At 35.4% G+C, this 18,299-nt stretch overlaps 2 protein-coding genes across 2 annotated transcripts in view; one reads left to right on the top strand and one right to left on the bottom strand.

Annotated features, from left to right (window-relative positions):
- Positions 1–52: 52 nt before the first annotated feature.
- Positions 53–8,626, bottom strand: LOC123566311 (uncharacterized). Its single transcript, XM_045360274.2, has 5 exons — positions 8,416–8,626; positions 7,187–7,302; positions 6,125–6,271; positions 2,542–2,708; positions 53–780 (listed from the first exon to the last, which is right to left on the bottom strand). Exons 1-5 carry the CDS (start codon positions 8,523–8,525, stop codon positions 607–609), a joined length of 714 nt encoding a protein of 237 aa, XP_045216209.2. The 5' UTR covers positions 8,526–8,626; the 3' UTR covers positions 53–606.
- Positions 8,627–8,825: 199 nt separating this feature from the next.
- LOC123566312 (secretory carrier-associated membrane protein 1-like) overlaps positions 8,826–18,299 on the top strand; it is a 30,758-nt gene continuing 21,284 nt past the window's right edge. The window contains exons 1-3 of the mRNA XM_053549154.1: positions 8,826–8,877; positions 9,505–9,605; positions 16,482–16,583. Coding sequence (XP_053405129.1) covers positions 8,826–8,877; positions 9,505–9,605; positions 16,482–16,583 — 255 coding nt within the window. The remainder of the gene's footprint in view (positions 8,878–9,504; positions 9,606–16,481; positions 16,584–18,299) is intronic.

The following is an 18,299-nucleotide window of genomic DNA, read 5'->3' as shown; positions in this document are numbered from 1 at the left end:
GCGATACGCTGTGCGTCGTTGAATTTTAACGCTCTTAACATAGAGTCAGATGTTCTTTTCAAAATATTTATTTAAATAACCCTCAGATTAAGACATATAAGACACAGCGATGATCAAAGGATAGGTATATATTCAGATCCACTTGCTGCTTTCTTGAAAATATTCGTAAATTTCACAGTTTCACTTAAAAATATGTATCCTAAACATGCCATTTGAAATCTTTTAGAATGGCATGACAGCAGCTGGACATATGAATGACAGAATATCAGTTTTACTTGTTGTAAACATTGTGTTGACTATTGCAGTAATATATCGTTTTCAAGTAATGCAGATAAGTTTAACAACCCTCTATTTTCTTTTTCAAATTGCAATGTATTACAATGCATTGCACTGCATTTGAAAGAGCTTTTGTATAAATCACATGTATAAATATTAATAGTTTTATATAAAAGTACGTAGCAAAAAAATTGAAAACAACTTTCAAAATATGTGATTATATACGAACACCCGATTTAACATAATGAACCATCAATGTATAAGAAAAAATATTTTAGGTAAGTGGATGTTCAAAGTCTCCGGTCACATTTGAAGGTAATTTATCACAGACTAAAAGCCGTCCATTTTACGCCTTTTGTCATAGTTCAAGAACTGGTAAGCTGGCGCAGACAGCGGTCCTTGTGGCTCTACCACCGGTTTTATGTCATCCTTGTACATGTCGTCATTTGACGGGGGAGGATGTTCTTCTCTTGTCACAGACAAATTCTGGAACTCCCCACCCACCTGAAATACATGTGGTATAAACATTAGTATTGTATATATCTATGCAAAGACACTAATTCTCACAGTATACAGTATATTTTAAACATGTGTAACAGAAGGCACAACATCACGACATTTGAGGACAATGTTTACTACAAATAAGTTTTTCCACAACCTTAATATATACAAGTGGATTTCAAGCAACTTGTATGTGCAAAAGTCCTTGCCGGTCATTAGACTTAGTTTAACTTATGCTTCTAAGATAAGATTGAAAACCTTTCACAAAACCATGAGAATACTAGTAGTATTCAGTGACGAAGGGCACGCCATTACATTGACAAGATTTTCAGTCTGAAATCTAATTTAAAATAAGTAATTTATCAAAGACGGTGTTCAAAACAAAAACAAAACATTTAAAAAAAAACTCAAAAATGTAAAAAGAAAACCTTCATCTTCTGTGTCCGTATTAAAAAAAAAGAGTTATCCTTTAGAAATGTTTACCTGAAGCACGCACCAACATTTTCTAACAGTAGTTATCATATCTATAAACATTCATACACATTTCATTAGCTCTATCATCATTTTATGATGCATTACAATTCATGTTTATTTGTGCGTGATTTTATAGGTTAAGCAAAACACACAGTTTGCTGTAATTTTGGGAACCACGTACAGTTTTCTATGATACATTTCGATTCATATAATGACATTTTTTATAAATTAAATTATGTAACACATACATACAATTCTAGCTTATTTCAGTTCAGCTACGAGGGATTATAGTATTTTTTCGGCCCTAACTGGTCTTAAGCCATCTTTTTGGCCACTATATTGCACTAAAGCTGAGCGTATTACTTATAGTAGTAATATGTGCATTATTGAAACACCAGTATTTATCTAAAAGCCTTTATTCCATGTTTTTCAATGAAATTATTGAAATATTAGAGTGCAATATATCTAGTATTATATCAAATATATTTTTCAGTGGTAAGAAACTATAAAATGGGTAAAATTAGTCAAAACATGAAATAAAAAGAAAAATTGTTTGTTTTACATGTAAGATCAAAATATTCATGAACACCATATCTTACATTTTCACTCGTTGAAGACCACTCGTGAAAAATATTTCAGCCTTTTAAATTTTTTTGAAAATTTAGACATGATTCTCTGCTGTTTTAAAGTTAATATTCAACATGCAAGCAGTTCGCAATAATGTATAATTATGTATAATTATGTAGCCGAAATAGCATGTTAGACAGGAAGAGCGCAATAGTAGCCAGTGCGTATACAGTATTCTAATATGCTTTTCTCTGTTAAAACACTCTTACGCTAGAATGACGTCACGTCAACGTGTGGTGACGTCAATGTTTTTGTTGCGACCAAGAAAGAGCGCTACTATATTTTATCTACTGTTTTAGATTAAGGGCATATTAGAATCGAAATAATTTATACCAAAACCGTATTTTAACACTATATATTTATACACTCGGGCGGTAATACGTCGTGCAAATAATACGTCCGACGTATAACCGCCCATCGTGCATTTATAAATAGTATTAAAACACTCTTTTGCTATAAATTATTTCTTAAACATAGACATAATCTCATTTGTTCCGGTTTTGGGATAATTTCCTCGAATCTACACATATATTTGAAAACAAAACTATCAGATCAAGAAAAAAAAATGCTGTAACCTGTTTATCTACATTATTGAGAAAATGCTGTACACTCGCTTCATTGCACCGTAGCTTTAAAAAGACTTCAAAACTGACCACTACTGACCTTCAGCATATCTTTATAATCATATTCTCTGATGTCCGGTATCAAGAGTATTGCGGCCGTTATACACAGGGTACATGCAAACACCGTCAGTCCCATTGACCAGCCGGGATAATGGTAGTCCGGTACCTTGCTTATCCACACTATCATACCGGTTATGCTACTTGCAGCTAAACAAACAAACATCAAGAAAATACTGAAAAAAATATGTTAATGTACGTCATATCGTATTGTTACTTCTGTTCCTTGTTAGAGGATAACTTCAAAAAAGATATGTCCGGAAGTTTGTCGTCTACATACAACTCCTTCGTGACATTTCAATTTAATATAATTCCAGATGGATCGGTCACATTTTACTACACTTTTTTCAGCAGACACAATAAATAATAGTGTTATGTTTCGGACAAGCATTTGTTGTTTTTCTTCAGATTAACTAAATATCTCGGATGTCTTGCGTTCAAGAAAATGTATCGTGCGCTCGGGATGATCTGTCATCGATAAAAAAGTAAGTAAGTGCCTTAAACTTAAATTAAAATGAAGGGTCACGCCATGTACCCGGATAATCATAACTCTGTTCAGCGACCCTAACTCAGTGCCAACATGGCTGACATAAAGACGATGTATGTAGTTAATTTCCTTGTCTTTTTTCATGTTTTTATGTTAGTATGCAATGTTATCGTAAAACTTTTGATAGTCATAATATCATGTATTGATAGCATGTTTTGTGTACTAAATATTTCAATCGAAATGTCACATTATGTGGCTGGAATTCATTAAATGTACTCAAAGAAGTCTTCGAAATGAACATGTTTTATGTTTCTAACTGTTTTAAAGTACCAGAAATTGCAGTAAGACCTTACTTATAAAATGTATTAGTTCCATAAACATCTCTTTGACAATGTTTAACAGTATCAAAGTTTGAAATTGATTTTTATAGCTTAAAAATTGTATTGATTATGAGGTGAGTTTAAATTTGCGGATAATTCCTAACTGGTATAGGATACAGTGCTGGATAAATACGAACTTAGAATGGATAAACACCTAACCAAACGAAAACGGCTGTTCGTCTGTGCTTTTTTTATGGACTGTTGATGCTCGAAGTTCTTTCACCTTCCCACCCCTGCAGGGATATGAGATTCCTATGTCCAACTTATCCGACTCGTGATTTTTTGCCGGCGGACAAGTGCATTTTTCAGTCTGTGTGTCCGCGGACAAGCATACTTTTTCAGGTATAAAATGAGAAAACATAAAATATTATTTAGATTGAGTGTTGCTTCAAGTGTATGGAGGTGACAAAGATAATGGGTTCTTTGACTAGGTCTCGCGCATACTGTAACTCGGTGACTATGATAAAATATCAGAGAAGATTTAGATACACGAAGATTTATTTAACGTCGAATAAATATAAACATATAACACTAGCTTAAAGCTATTTTCCGACAAACACATGTAAATAAGCTCAACATAAGTAAAATCTCTGTAATAAAATGCAAATATGTTAAAGCACATTAAAGCAAATAAAGCATCTGGCTCTAAGTAGATAAGAAACAAATCACAAATTATTCACATACATGAGTAGTATAGTAATTGTTTGTGCGAGCATTATTTGGCCCCACTCTGGCTGGTTTTGGATTTTTTAAATTTGAATTGGCCGGTGTTGAATTTTTTAAAAGAGGGGCAAAGGGTCAGGTGGGGCCAAATAATGCTCGCACAAACAATTACTATACTACTGCTGACACTACACAAAAATAAGAAGAGTCACATTTTACAACATGCATTAAAAAACACACATAAAAGAAGAAATCATATACATGCTAAAGGGAGAATAAGAACTACTTAAAGCAGCTGAAGAAAAATATTTGCATCATCAGCATATAGCATTCTGTAACAAAAACTAAAAAAGGAAAACAAGGGTTACACACACAGAACTAAAAGGACATTTAAAGACATCAGAAAGGTAAACAACTTAAAACAGTATTATGACAAGTTTGTAAGTAGAATTCCAACTGCTGAGACAATAAGTCACTGTCAAAGGAAGTAGTCAGCCAAATTAAAACCAAAAGCACACAGAGATCGCAAGTATGACTAAAACAAGTCGGAACGTTTTAACAGTCTTTCTCAGAATTCATCTGGCTTTCTACCCTTGCGTGGGCAGTGTTTCGGGCATGACCTCAAAAGATTCCGAACACTGCTTACGCGATTTCAGACTTTTATAAACGTTAAAAGGCAAATATTTCAACAGCTTATTTTTTATCACAGTTACTGTGATATGCTTTTCTTTTCATTGTCCTACATAAAGAACTCGATCTCCAATCTATTTGCGCTTCATGAAGGTTTAATATTACAAATCAGAGCAAGTGAAATTTGACTATGGACAAGTGGATTTTTAAGTGTCCGTGGACAAGTGAAAAATGTAAGGATACCCACACCCCTGTCCCGTCAGTCCGTGCATCCCCCCCCCCCACCCCATCACACCCACACACACACACACACACACACACTTTTCTTCCCTATTTACCGTCTGAAATATATCATATTTAACAAATAATTATAAATCTAATCCCATTTAAACAATATCAAAAATATTTCATTAGCACCTCTATAAAAAATCTCTTGCACTATACGATATACAAGATTTGAAACAAACACAATTCTTCTGAAACAGTGTGTGTGTGTGCGTGCGTCCGTGCGTGCGTGCGTGTGAGAGAGAGAGAGAGAGGGGTAGGGAGTACGGAACTTCGAACATCGGTGGTATTCAATAATTTCTTATATAATAACATAATAGTTTTGACTTCTATACTAAGTTATTTTTGAGGGTTTATCCAGATTTTTCCAAACATTACTATTTGCATAATATTAAAATAATGAAAAAAATATTTGACTGTAGTGGGCATACATATAACATCTTGTAAAATTAATGACAAAGTTTGAAAACAATACCGCTTATAAAGTAATGTTTACAATAATCAGACCATGTACATGTCAGCTCATTCATTTCTATAGTATACTAATCAGTTAGGTGTTTATCCGTCACACAATTTCGTGTAAGTTAGGTTTTTATTCATTCCTCATGTAAACTGAGTTCGGTTTTTATCAAATCAAAGTTAGGTTTTTATCCCTTTTCTCGCTGTCAGTACATTTGAACATGCATTGTGTCAACATGTAGTGGGTTAACGACATAGTGTAAACGGGCCTATAAAGCAGTATATCTTTGCTTTCAAACAACAAAATAGTCGAGGCATCAAAAGCATAAAAGTATTTTTAAAGATTTTTTGTAAATGTTTTCATTGAAAAAGTTGCCTTGTTCGTCGTTTTTCTACCTGAAAACACAAGGGCTGATATATTTAACATGATACATTTTGAAATAAATATACACTTGATCAATGGAGATATATATAACAACAGAAACATTCCTTTATATATCGTAATTACACAGAAAACAAAGTTGTATCGGCTTTACATCCGCCAAAATGGCACTGAGTTAGGGTCGCTGAACAGAGTTAAGATTATCCGGGTACATGGCGTGAGGGTGCTTTCATTTTGGTATCTTAAACGAAATTTTATTTGCCAGGTGTTTATTACATACCTGCTATAAATATGATAGTCATTACAGCCACGGCCATGCCTCTTGTCCTTGACCTTTGAGAACCAACGTAGAACAGAAGGCATATTGTCGGAACAAGGATTAAGATCAAAGCAATTGATTCCATACCTCGTACAACTTTCAAATAAGCTGACAAATAAAAAAAATTATATATATATATATAAGTATTCTTAATGCCAGGGGAGTTTACATAATGCATCAACAAAAATACTCAAGAAAATTACAAGATGTTTTCTACATATTAATTAAAAATTATAAATCATAAATACATGCATCATCATTATTGCATGTCAAGACTTCGGTTAATACAAAGTACACGTATACAACATGTAATGGACAAATTTCGTCAAAGTGTCTATGGCAAGCCGTTGTACATACTATTTATTCAGTGACAACAGGAAACGTTTACTTTAAAGCGATATCTCTTAGTTTGAGATAGCTATATCTAAAAGATATATCTCTTTTCTTCGGCTGATAGCTCTTTTTCTAGGGAAATATCTTTTATTTGAAGTAGGAATAGTTGTATACTATAGTGAGATATTAGTCATGCTTTGGCGTAAAATTATAGTGCGATGCTATTTCTTAATTGGCATGCATTTCTTTATTTAAACTGTAAAGAGATACATCTGTATTTTCAAGTATTTCCTCTATCACTAAATGAGCCGTGCCATAGGAAAACCAACATAGCGCATCCGCGCAGTCTGGTCAGGATACATGCTGTTCGCTTTCAAAGCCTATTGTAATTAGAGAAACTGTTAACGAATAGCATGGATCCTGACCAGACTGCGCGGATGTTGGTTTTCTCATGGCACGGCTCAAATAGATTAGTAAAACGGCTTGCCATATGAGTCGAAATCGAAATGCCTATCATCAATAGCTCTGCCATTTAGCGAAAGCAGTGTATAATATTAATTAACGTTATATTAATCTAATATAGTCATTATGTATTTCTCTCCTTTTCAACCGGTTCATTGTATCATATACATGTATCAAGAAATACTGGCAACTTTCCTATTCAAAAATCTGTTAAATTGTGGCTTATACTTTTCATATAGCTATCTGGGATGTCGCCGTCGGTACAGGGGGCGTTGTAATAACCAGAGCAATTTGTCATCTTCCAAAGACCTATACCAAAATTCATCTTGTCCCGAGCTGTGTTCCTGTTGTATACAGAAAAAAAACAGTTACTACATTTCTGTATTATTATACATTTTTGACAGGCCAAGGACATTGCTTTGCTGTTTAGACGATCAATTATATCGAGGAAGGGTATATTTGCAGAACTGACTAATTCTCAGTTATCAAGCAAATCACGCTGATTATTTATTTGTGCTTTTTAAACCATTACCCTGCTAAATTTATACAATGAATTGTCCATCTTTAAATTTGGACTGTACCATTAACTGTTAAAAGGGGTGATAACAAAAAGATACTGACTGAATGGTGAACAGTGCAGATCTTGATCAGACTGCACGGATGTGCAGACTGATCATGATCTACACTGGTCACAAAGGCAGAATCAATCGTGTCCAGCATGGAAAGGGTTAATCCTCCGCAGTATACCGATATAACATACTTTTGAACGGTACAGCCCTCAGCTCCTTTACAGTTTCAGTGCATACCGATGCAGATTTTTTAAAATGGTAAGTCTTAAAACAGTTTTATTGTACAAGTATACAATTATAAAAGGGTTTCTGAAAACTGTACATTCCTCTAACAGTTTGTATATTAAATAGATTTTTTAAAAAAGGGAAATTCTTCAACAGTTTTGATGATTCCTATATTTAATGTTTTAACGCTACTTCAGGCCCAGTGTTCACAAAACATTTTTTCGGTCTCAGCTGAGTTTGAGTTTCAAATTTCAATGTCATTTTTACGAAAACTTCCAGGTCAAATTCCAACCGAGACTGCACTATCAATACTGATTAGCCACTTGAAAATAGTTATTAACTTGAAATTTAATTTTAAACATGCCATTTAGATACAAATGACAAATAAAGTTTCATTATCAAACTCAGCTGAGACTGAAAAAGTTTTGTGCACACGGCACCAGGTTTCACAGTTTTCAGTGCAATGTTATTTAACTGATGCGAAAAGATTTTAAATTTGTACAGATTTTAGTAGTTTTATTGTTCCATGTATAATATACTTTAAACTGAGACAGTTTATTTATACTGATACGAAATTAATTATAAAACGGTAAAAATACCTCATCATTTTCTTTTGTATTCTGATGTAAAACATAAGGTTGCGTACTGATAAATAGTACTTGCCTAGCCATCCAGTAGTTCGTGCCATACCCAGCACAGTGTAATCCGAGAGCTATAATCATCAACAGTAGGCCAACTTTGGCCCACGTTGATGCCTCACCGCAAAACGCCATTTGTAATTAGTTTAAACAGTATTTTTATGAAACTGCAAAAACCATTTTTCAATTGAAAGATAGATTTAACAATGCCGAATACTTTTGTTTTACCCAACACTTGGTAATAAGATATGTATTAACCTATTATTGTTTTTTAAGTAAATCGTCAGTTTAAAAGAATGAAACTAATGAACCTTGCAAATACATACAGTGTTCTGGTTGATACAAATGACTTAGTTTTAAAAAGTTGTAATTGAAATTAAGACATTTCATGTGATCAGGTATAAATTACATGTAATGGTTTGACTGATTATTACCATGGCGCCGTGTTATCCTTGTCGCGGAAAGGATAAAATGAAAACTTCTGTCCGTTATTCTTGTTGTCTGAACGATAACTTTGGGAAAAAAAACGCAGAAACATATTGAAACTTGCATAAAACAATGATAAGCGAAGATAAGAAATATAAAGCATGAATAAAAAAAACACGTAATGTAAAGTCAGTTTTTGGGAAACAACATGATCTGAAAGAAATTTTCTGAGGAGACGAGGCACATAAACGGTCCCTTTTACAGGAGAAAAAAAGTTCTGTTAGTTTATCACCCGTTTTGCACTTTATTCCCAAGCCTTACTATAATTTTGCAATAGAATACTGATTCTATTTAAGCAGATTTCTTTTCATTCGTCTACGTAAAAAAAGAACGTATCATGATTTCTGAAATCTGAGATATTCTGTATAAGATTCTCTCTATGTTAAGAGATCGATGAGGAGAAAACGGCTTTAGCCCAGCAGCTGCATTGGTCAATCGATACACGGAAACAATCGCTTTTTGAAGTAACAGATGTGCTTGAAATATACAGTAGGATTACAATATTTTTAGAATAAAAGCATCACTATACTAAGATAGTAAGTAAATCTATATACTATTTATCTTTTATGTTTTAAGTTGACGCGACTGTCTATTTTGTGACTATATTTAATATGCATGTGACCTTGAGGAATCAAGAATCAGCGGATCAGTACGTCAGGGAACTCCCGACAGCCGCCAGTTGAACGGGCTATTCCGTCCGTCACATTGGTTCAGTCAGTTAAGGTGCAGGTATGTCTTCTAGTTTGACCAAGGCCCGTCTTTCGTGGATTATTGTTTGTTTATATATAAAAAAGCAAGGCGATATGGACAGTGACTCATGCGTTAACAACATTAAAACACGCCAGATCACTGATTTGAAAGCGATAGAGTCTGCACGCACACGTTATGTAGAATCAATTAAGTGTTTTGTTTTTGACTAAACCAAAAAAAAACAAAAACAAAAAACTGAGAGTGGGGATGGACCCTCCCCGCCCCCTCCCCCGCTAACGTTTGGCAAAAAACTACGTTCTGGAATATTTACAGTTAAACAGCAAATAGAGGGTAGTACGCTTTGCAACCGCCACTCAACCCCACAAATTTTGGCAAAACAAAACTGATAACAGCATAATAATTGAGTGTGCATGCTGGTGTACCGGTTACTGGTAAGGATTTTAAATATGTCTATCGTCAAGGACGTTTTTTTCTACGTCCAAAATTTTGTTTGAAAATATGGGCCGGTTTCGACTGTCCACCAACACGTACCCCACCCCATCCCCCTCACCTATTCCCCCCACTTTTCATGTTTTTTCCGTAGGTAATCAGCCTTCGTTTTCACATTACGAGGGTTCAACGCAATAAGGGCGTATCTACATATGATTATTATATGTAGATACGCCCTTATTGCGTTGAACTCTCGATTTTTTAATTTATCTACATTTGTGTAACTGTGTATATAAGTACAAAAAGATGTTTATCAATTCTTTGGTCAGGCACTTTTTTCAATGAAGTTCTGAAAAATATGCCTGTGTAAGTACAATAGTTGTGTCATAAGGACATTTGTCTATACTCGCAGGAAGTTTTGCGGAAATAATTTATGCAAATTATCGTAATGGGTTATGAATGATCATTGCAATGTTAACATTACACTACAGAGAAGTATGTACACATATTTCTCTATCATTTATTAGAATTGTCATAAGAGAGAGGGAAGCTCGGGGTAACATGACTGTACACGATGAGCTCGGGGTTGCACACAGAGAACATTGCACATGTAACTTCTTCAAATCCAACTAGGATATACATTAGGGAATGTCATTCCATTAAAGTTATAAGGCGCTGACTCCGAGAAGAATGATCATGGATTCATATTCCGCGATAGTTATGGAATTTTGCAGTCCCAAGTGCATGGGGGCACTAGAATAAACACATTGTACATTTTGATTTTCAAAGTCTGATCTTTCAAAATTTCGGGATGTACAGACAAAATAGCGACGTCATTAAAATGAAAAGATAATGTATAGCCGTGACTTGGAAGTTAAGTCTATAGGGAAATTAAAATATAATGTATAAACATCACAGCTATAATTAACTATTTCTATACCATATGATCAAATACGCACATATGATATAGCCTTGCATTACTAATATATTGCACAGGTGAATGACAGTCAAAATGAAGTATTGCATGGTATACTCATCTGTAGTGGACTTGGCATGCTCTAAATACATTTTTGTACAGCTGACTTAATTTCCCGCAAAAGTTTTAGCGATGCAGTTGAAATCGTGGTCTGAGAGGTCTGCAAGTGTCTATTGGGATAGTTCAGGGTTACTCTCAAGCATTACCAAGTGATTGCTGTAGCGAGCAAAAAGAAAAACGCCAGGTGCTGTAAAAACGATGGCAGCGATATTACCGGAACAAGAATGCCTTTACCTGGCCGAATATATCTTAGTGACTCGGGGGGCGTTCCATAGGCGTCAAGGAGCACTTGTACAGTATAATTCTAGCATGTGGGACAGGGATTCCTGAGAGGTCGCAAAGAAGTGGTTTGGTATTAGCTACGTGTACCATGCATCAGTTTGTCAACTATATACCCTTTGACGTGCCTCTCTCAATGAGCTTCTGTTGAAGCATGACTGTCTAGTCCCTTGTCACTCTAGTGTCTTTGGTGTAATAAATTACTATGAAAACTAGATAACTACAGCGTCCGTGGAAAGTTACTTCATTGGCTATCATCCTTTCTCAAAGATAGAACCATGAACGTTGTTGTGAAAGGTGGACATTCGGTCAGTGTGGAAACTGAATTTGGTGTACCACAAGAAACAGTCCCATTCTGTTTTATGTCATTTTTAAAAACGATTTTCCGGACTCGGTAAAATAAGTACTGTTTTTTGCTGATGACTATTTATTTTATCGATCAATTCGTTCAAATGACGACCATCACTTACTACAAAAAGACCTACATGAACTCGAGAGACTGTTAAAAGGGGTGCTTACCAAAAAGATACTGACAGAACGGCGAACAATGCAGATTTTGATCAAACTGCACGGATGTGCAGGCTGATCATGGTCTACACTGGTCGCAAAGGCAAAATCAATCGTGTCCAGCATGATAAGGGCTTACATAGATGTTACAACCAATTCAAACTGTTACAACGTGAACATTGCTATTTCCGAACAACAGGCCCTAGGCCAACAATAGGCCCTATGCCTATATATAGGCCTATACATTCTTTTTTATTAAGGCATCTACATCTACATCTACTGTGTACTGCCAAACAATCAATTCTGATTAGGCTATAACTGGGAGGCGCTTGTCTGGGACAGACTGTTAATAGATGAGCAAGCTCATTAGGTGCACAGTTAAAAAGAGATAAAAACATAGAATATAGATCTAGATTAGAAGATTACAGTTGCCAGCCTCTCAGTGAATAGAATCAAACTTGGGCTGGACTGTATGTGTAGGTGGAGATCTTTTCAGGAACGAATTGTTCTTGGAAAAAAAGGAGTTAGAATGGTAGGCCTATTGCGTATGAGATTGTGGGATCAAGAAGTTCAGGTTCCTTGTAGGTGTGAGGTGGTTATGGTCAACTGCAATAAGACTATACTTTAATATGGGAATTTTTAATGCGGCGCGCGTTGTTCAAGGGATTGCCAGTTGATATCTTTAAGCATTGGGGACACACTGCTTGTTTGACCATAGTTGTTACATACGTATCGAGCTGCAGATCGTTGTACTTGTTCAATTTTGTATGTAAGGGTGCCATATAGTAGAACAGTATTCAAGCTGTGGACGGACATAGGTGTTGTAAGCTGTTTCATTTACTTTTCTGTTGTTTGTTTTGACATTTCTTTTTTACACAAAGAGGCAGACAATGTACGGTCACGGGCCTTGGATACATTTCCGTAGACTAGACTATCTATATCTATATACTGTTTACTTAACCCCTCTTTCGAATATTATGGACAGGAGTGCATTTTAAATCCCTAATCTTTTAATCTTTTAGGGTTCAATTAACCTATCATGTTTTAAAAATAGAAAAACCTTGTGACCTCTCTAGAGGCCATACTTGTGAATGGATCTCCATAAAAATTTGTCAGAATGTTCACCTTGATGATATCTAAGTCAAGTTCGAAAGTGGGTCACGTGCCATCAAAAAGTAGGTCAGTAGGTCAAATAATGAAAAAACGTTGTGACCTCTCTAGAGGCCATATTTTTCATGGGATCTGTATGAAAGTTGGTCTGAATGTTTATCTTGATGATATCTAGGTCAAGTTTGAAACTGGGTCAACTGCGATCAAAAACTAGGTCAGTAGGTCTTGAAATAGAAAAACCTTGTGACCTCTCTAGAGGCCATATCCTTGAATGGATCTTCATGAAAATTGGTCAGAATGTTCACCTTGATGATATCATGATATCTAGGTCATGTGCCTTAAAAAACTAGGTCAATAGGTCAAATAATAGAAAAACCTTGTGACTTCTCTAGAGACCATATTTTTCAATGGATCTTCATGAAAATTGGTCAGAATTTTTGTCTTTATAATATCTAGGTCAAGTTCAAAACTTGGTCACATGAGCTCAAAAACTAGGTCACTATGTCAAATAATAGAAAAACCGATGTCATACTCAAAACTGGATCATGTGGGAAGAGGTGAGCGATTCAGGACCATCATGGTCCTCTTGTTTTTAATGAAGCCATTTTGTCCGAGATGTTGCTGTTCTCTGGATATAATATTACAGATAAATGCTGTGGTCGTATCTACAAAATTTTGCAGTTATGTCCGTCGGGCCGACAACTATTTGGAAGTCTGTTAGTTGGGCCGACGACTTTTTGGAAGTCTGTTAGCTGTAAGCGCCAACTTCCAGCAGTTGTGAATCGAATACAACTCTTCCGATGACATAATGCGCCATTTCATTGGTTGATGTAGAAAATAGTAGCCAGTCTCCGGTCGCCTAATAACAGACAGCTTTCAATGTTGCTGTCAGGGTTCTCAGAAACCCTTTTAATTCTGCGTATTTGTACGCATACTTTCTGAAAAAGGATGCCAAAATATTCCAGCTGCGAGTCCCCGGGATGCGTAAAAAATTTGCCGAATGCGTAGCAGTTACCAATTACACAAAAGAAGCTATTTTGCCTATCAATCAAAGGCGGAGTTTGCGGAGACTGCTTTGCGCTCTTGACAAATCAGAGATATTTTCCAATAATTGCTTGGTTGATTAAGATAGTATTGTTTACGTTATAGATTTAATCAACATGCGACAAACATGCCATTAATTGATGTGCTAAGTATGCTGACCAGTTTATCTTCATTTGTTTTCAAATGTTATTCCTTCATCTTTTACCATGAATACAGTTACATAAATGGAATTTTATACGGCAAGAGTTTTTAGTTAGTTGTTTTTTGGGAGCAATTCCCACGATATACTGAAATTCAAGATCTTTAGATTATAAAACTTATCTGAGACCAGTCTGAAATGTGCAGCTACTGATTCATCACTGGAATCTGGCTTTAATCTATCATATTATATACATCATATTTAAGACCATACTCAGATGTAAGTTTTATAGAACATGGCCTTGGCAAAAGGAATGCTTAAGAAGGCTATGACTTTATTTAGTGGCCGGCAAAAATATGGGACTCCGATTTTTCATACTGGGACTTTGAAAATCCTAGTGAGAACCCTGTTGCTATACAATGGCGGACCAAAAAAAAACAGTCGCGATTCGGAGAAAAAAGAATTCCAATTTTAGGTTTTTCTCAAACGTCCGAAAACAGCAGATGACGGAGAACAAAGTCCAAAGAAAGATGACTTGTCCGAGACCGCTAAATCACCCAATGGTGCAACCACTACGTCAGAATCGGGCGACAAACATTCATTCCATAGTAAATGGCTGTCAGACTTTCTGTGGTTAGGTTTCGATAACGATAAGAATATTAGGACTTGTAATTATGTTTTAAGAACAGCAAAATTAATATGTTGAGCTACATGTAACAAAAGTGTTAAAAATACAGCTTTTCGTTATGGGTAAAACAGTTACTCTTTCGTGAGTCACGACCCCTTTTTTTTTCTTTTTTTTTCAAATATCCCCAAGTTTTTGCCTTAATGGGGCCCTTTGAATCCACTTGAAAAAATTCTGGAATGAACTCTAACTGTAATGAAATGATCGTTTTAACAAAGATTTCATGGTATTTCAACACTCAGAGCTCCAGATAAGCTTTTGGTGCAATTGGGTATTTACCCATCACTTTTTGTCTGAATTGGGTATTGGAAATTTGAATTGGGTAAAAATAATATCATTACCCAGCCTTTTCAGAAGTAATTGGGTATTTGCTCAAACCAATTGGGTATTTTACCAATCTCGCACTAACAATTGAGTATTTTTTGCTAACAGTATACATGGTATATATCATTAAACAGGACTGACTAAGTATTTTAATGGCGCCCTTCAATGTTTAATACAAAAATGTATTTAAAATTGTAATGAATGTTTCATACTGTTGTTTTCTTTTTCACTTTTAATGCAGTCTGAGATTAGTTCATCCACAATATCCCGAACGATGTGGTCACCGCAATATGCATTCTCCCAAAAGATGTCATCCAGTATTGGTGACACTACATCGTCACAAACAGATAACTGTCATTGATGAACAGCAAAATATCCCACTAATTTGTTTGTTTGTGCTGCAACAATGTTTTTTCCTGCAACCTCTTTACATTTATCAGCGTAAAATTGTTTACAAAGCGTCCAAATAACACCGATGAGCCGACTGAATGGTCCTGTTATTTTTCCGATAAATTGCAACCTGTTCTGCAGTAACGTATAACCAGTCAGCCAAATCTAGCGTTTAAGTCTCGTACCCGTTCTAGTTATAAGGAAAATGCGATACGCAAGCTATTTTTTACGAATTGGGTATAAGGAATTTTAATTGCGTTTCAGTACGCACACTGTATGAATTCAGTTGGGTTTTCTGCAATTTTAATTGCGTAAATACGCAAATACGCAGCTTATCTGGAGCTCTGACACTAAAGCTGAATCCAGTCTTTCGATCGAAAGACATGTTTGGTTAAGATTTTGTATGTAAACTAATTAATGCCCAAGTTTTATACGCCCAAAGGGACGTATTATGTTATGACATTGATGTCCACCAGTCTGTCTGTCCATCCGTTAACAATTTCATGTCTGCTCTGTAACTCTTGAACTGCTTGAAGTATTTTAAAGAAACTTGGCACAAATGTTCACCACATCGAGACAACATGCAGATTGCATGTTCCGGATGGCTTGCTTCGAGGTCAAGGTCACACTTGGGGGTCAAAATTCAGGCGTCTATTGCTCCGCTTTGCAGTGCTCTTGTTGACTTTTATATTCATTCAATTGACAAGGCGATTGAATAGACATAGTTGGCTAGAATTTTTATTGTGAAGTCCTTCTGAATAATAGCATATAATTCCTCAAATCCCTTTATTAGAAACCATAGTTCAGTCTGGGAGGGAGAAGTTAGCTTTCTCCCAAAATCAAAGCCCAAGCTTGAGCCTAGCACTCATGATAGATAAGGCTGTTTTTCTGTTCCTAATTATTTCACCAATTTTTAATATGTATGTGACATTATCCATGTTTGTTTTTCAGGATCAATCAGTACAACAGGCTGCTAGAGGTGGTGGTAGACAAGCAGGACTTGACGACTATAATCCATTTGAACAAGATAATCAGACCAAACCAGCTGCTGGGGTAAACCTTTTCAGTAACTCTGTTAATAAACATACAACTTTAAATAGTTTTGTGTCTACAAATATGATCAATGCTTTCTTGTCATTGTATGGTTTAATCTGTAGATACTGTTATCAGTTAACAGTGAGAAACAGACTTATACATTTGTATGTATACCGTTTTGGCAGAAGCCATTTAGTGAACCACTCTGTCTGTCTGCTGTTGCTTACAAATGGGTTGTAGGATACTATGGCTGAACAGTTAATCAATTCATTCCATACACTTGAGGCATGAAGGTAGTAATTCGCCGGATATGCCTCCGTGGTCCTCTAAAATGTAGTTCATATCAATATATAGTGCAATTTTCCCGCCTAGTAAAGGCCATTTTCATGCCAGATATAAGCTTTATTGATGCTTGATTGTAAAGAGGAATGTCTGCGGATGATTTTAAGCTACGTTATGTGCTTCAAAAGTTGTTGAAGCCGTTTGGTAAAATGAAAGTGAAAGTAGGTATTTCCTGATGTCTGCCTGTAGACGCAATATTAGCATTTTCATCACATGTCTCAGTCACATGCATGATTTCACTGCATTATGGCCAACCCCATGTTTTTTGGTATTTTTTATTGCATAAAGACAGACCTTCAAGACAAGGGTAGTCTTGCAGGAAGTGAAAGACTAGAAATGCTGAAAAAATATGTTATAAATTGTTATTTTTACATATAGAAAATAGTAGCGGAGGCATACCATCTAACCTTGAAATATGACTTAAGTGAGAACGAAAGGGTATCCAAATGATAACATTTCCAATTATAAAAGACATAATCCATAGCCCAGTCTTCAAGGTAATGGTCAGCAGGAGGATAAAAGTATTTTGAACCTTCTGTTCCCTTGTCAGGTGCACATTTTGTTATCCTTGGGCATAAACTGTTAGCCCAGTTGATGGTGAGCTGTTGGCAACTATATATGTAAACAATGTGCACGCCCTGTACATGAAACAACTTCAGTTTTAACTGTGGTTCAGGACTCAAACTAGGCCCAAATGTTATACACATAATTATTTCAGCATTACACTGTGTGGTGTAGATAAACCATTGCCTGATCTTTAGGTTGTCACAAGGGCTTTGAATGGTTTTCAATATTATTTTCCCACCCTGGCTTTAGTTATTCATTTATAACGTGGCATAAGTGTATTTGTAACAAAACTTGAGTGTTACACAATATACATTGTTCTGTCAGTAAGTGGTAAAAATTGTGTTACCCTTGCAATATGTTGAAAACTGGCCCAAATATTCATTTAACAAAATTGTGATGTGCTGCGATGTTTAACATAGCATAGGTGTAAAGGCTGTCAGTTTTCTAGATTAATTACATTTGTGTTCGTATTGATCACTTGACTGTCTTGTGCTGTTTAACAGGATTGGTTAGTAATAAAAAACAGTATGTTCTAGTTGTCAGTGTTAACTAGACATAAACATAGAGCTCTGCTTTTTGTATTCTGATGTCAGACTTGAATTGTTAGGAAATCCTGTCTTTGTCTTTGATATTTATAAAGTCTTCTTATAATATCTTTAAGATATCATTAATTATATGTTGTCAACTTGATTTCACCTGCAGTAACTTTAGTATATGCATTAAACAGATCTGCATGAGATAGAAAATTGAGTTGACAGACTGCTGAGAGTATAGTCTTATTATTAGTTAATGCCAGATTATCTTTAACATGAAATTTTTTAAGTG

Source organism: Mercenaria mercenaria, chromosome 8 (genome assembly GCF_021730395.1).
Source record: "Mercenaria mercenaria strain notata chromosome 8, MADL_Memer_1, whole genome shotgun sequence".
In the NCBI taxonomy this organism is placed as follows: Eukaryota; Metazoa; Mollusca; class Bivalvia; order Venerida; family Veneridae; genus Mercenaria; species Mercenaria mercenaria.
This window is presented reverse-complemented; position numbering and strand designations above follow the sequence as displayed.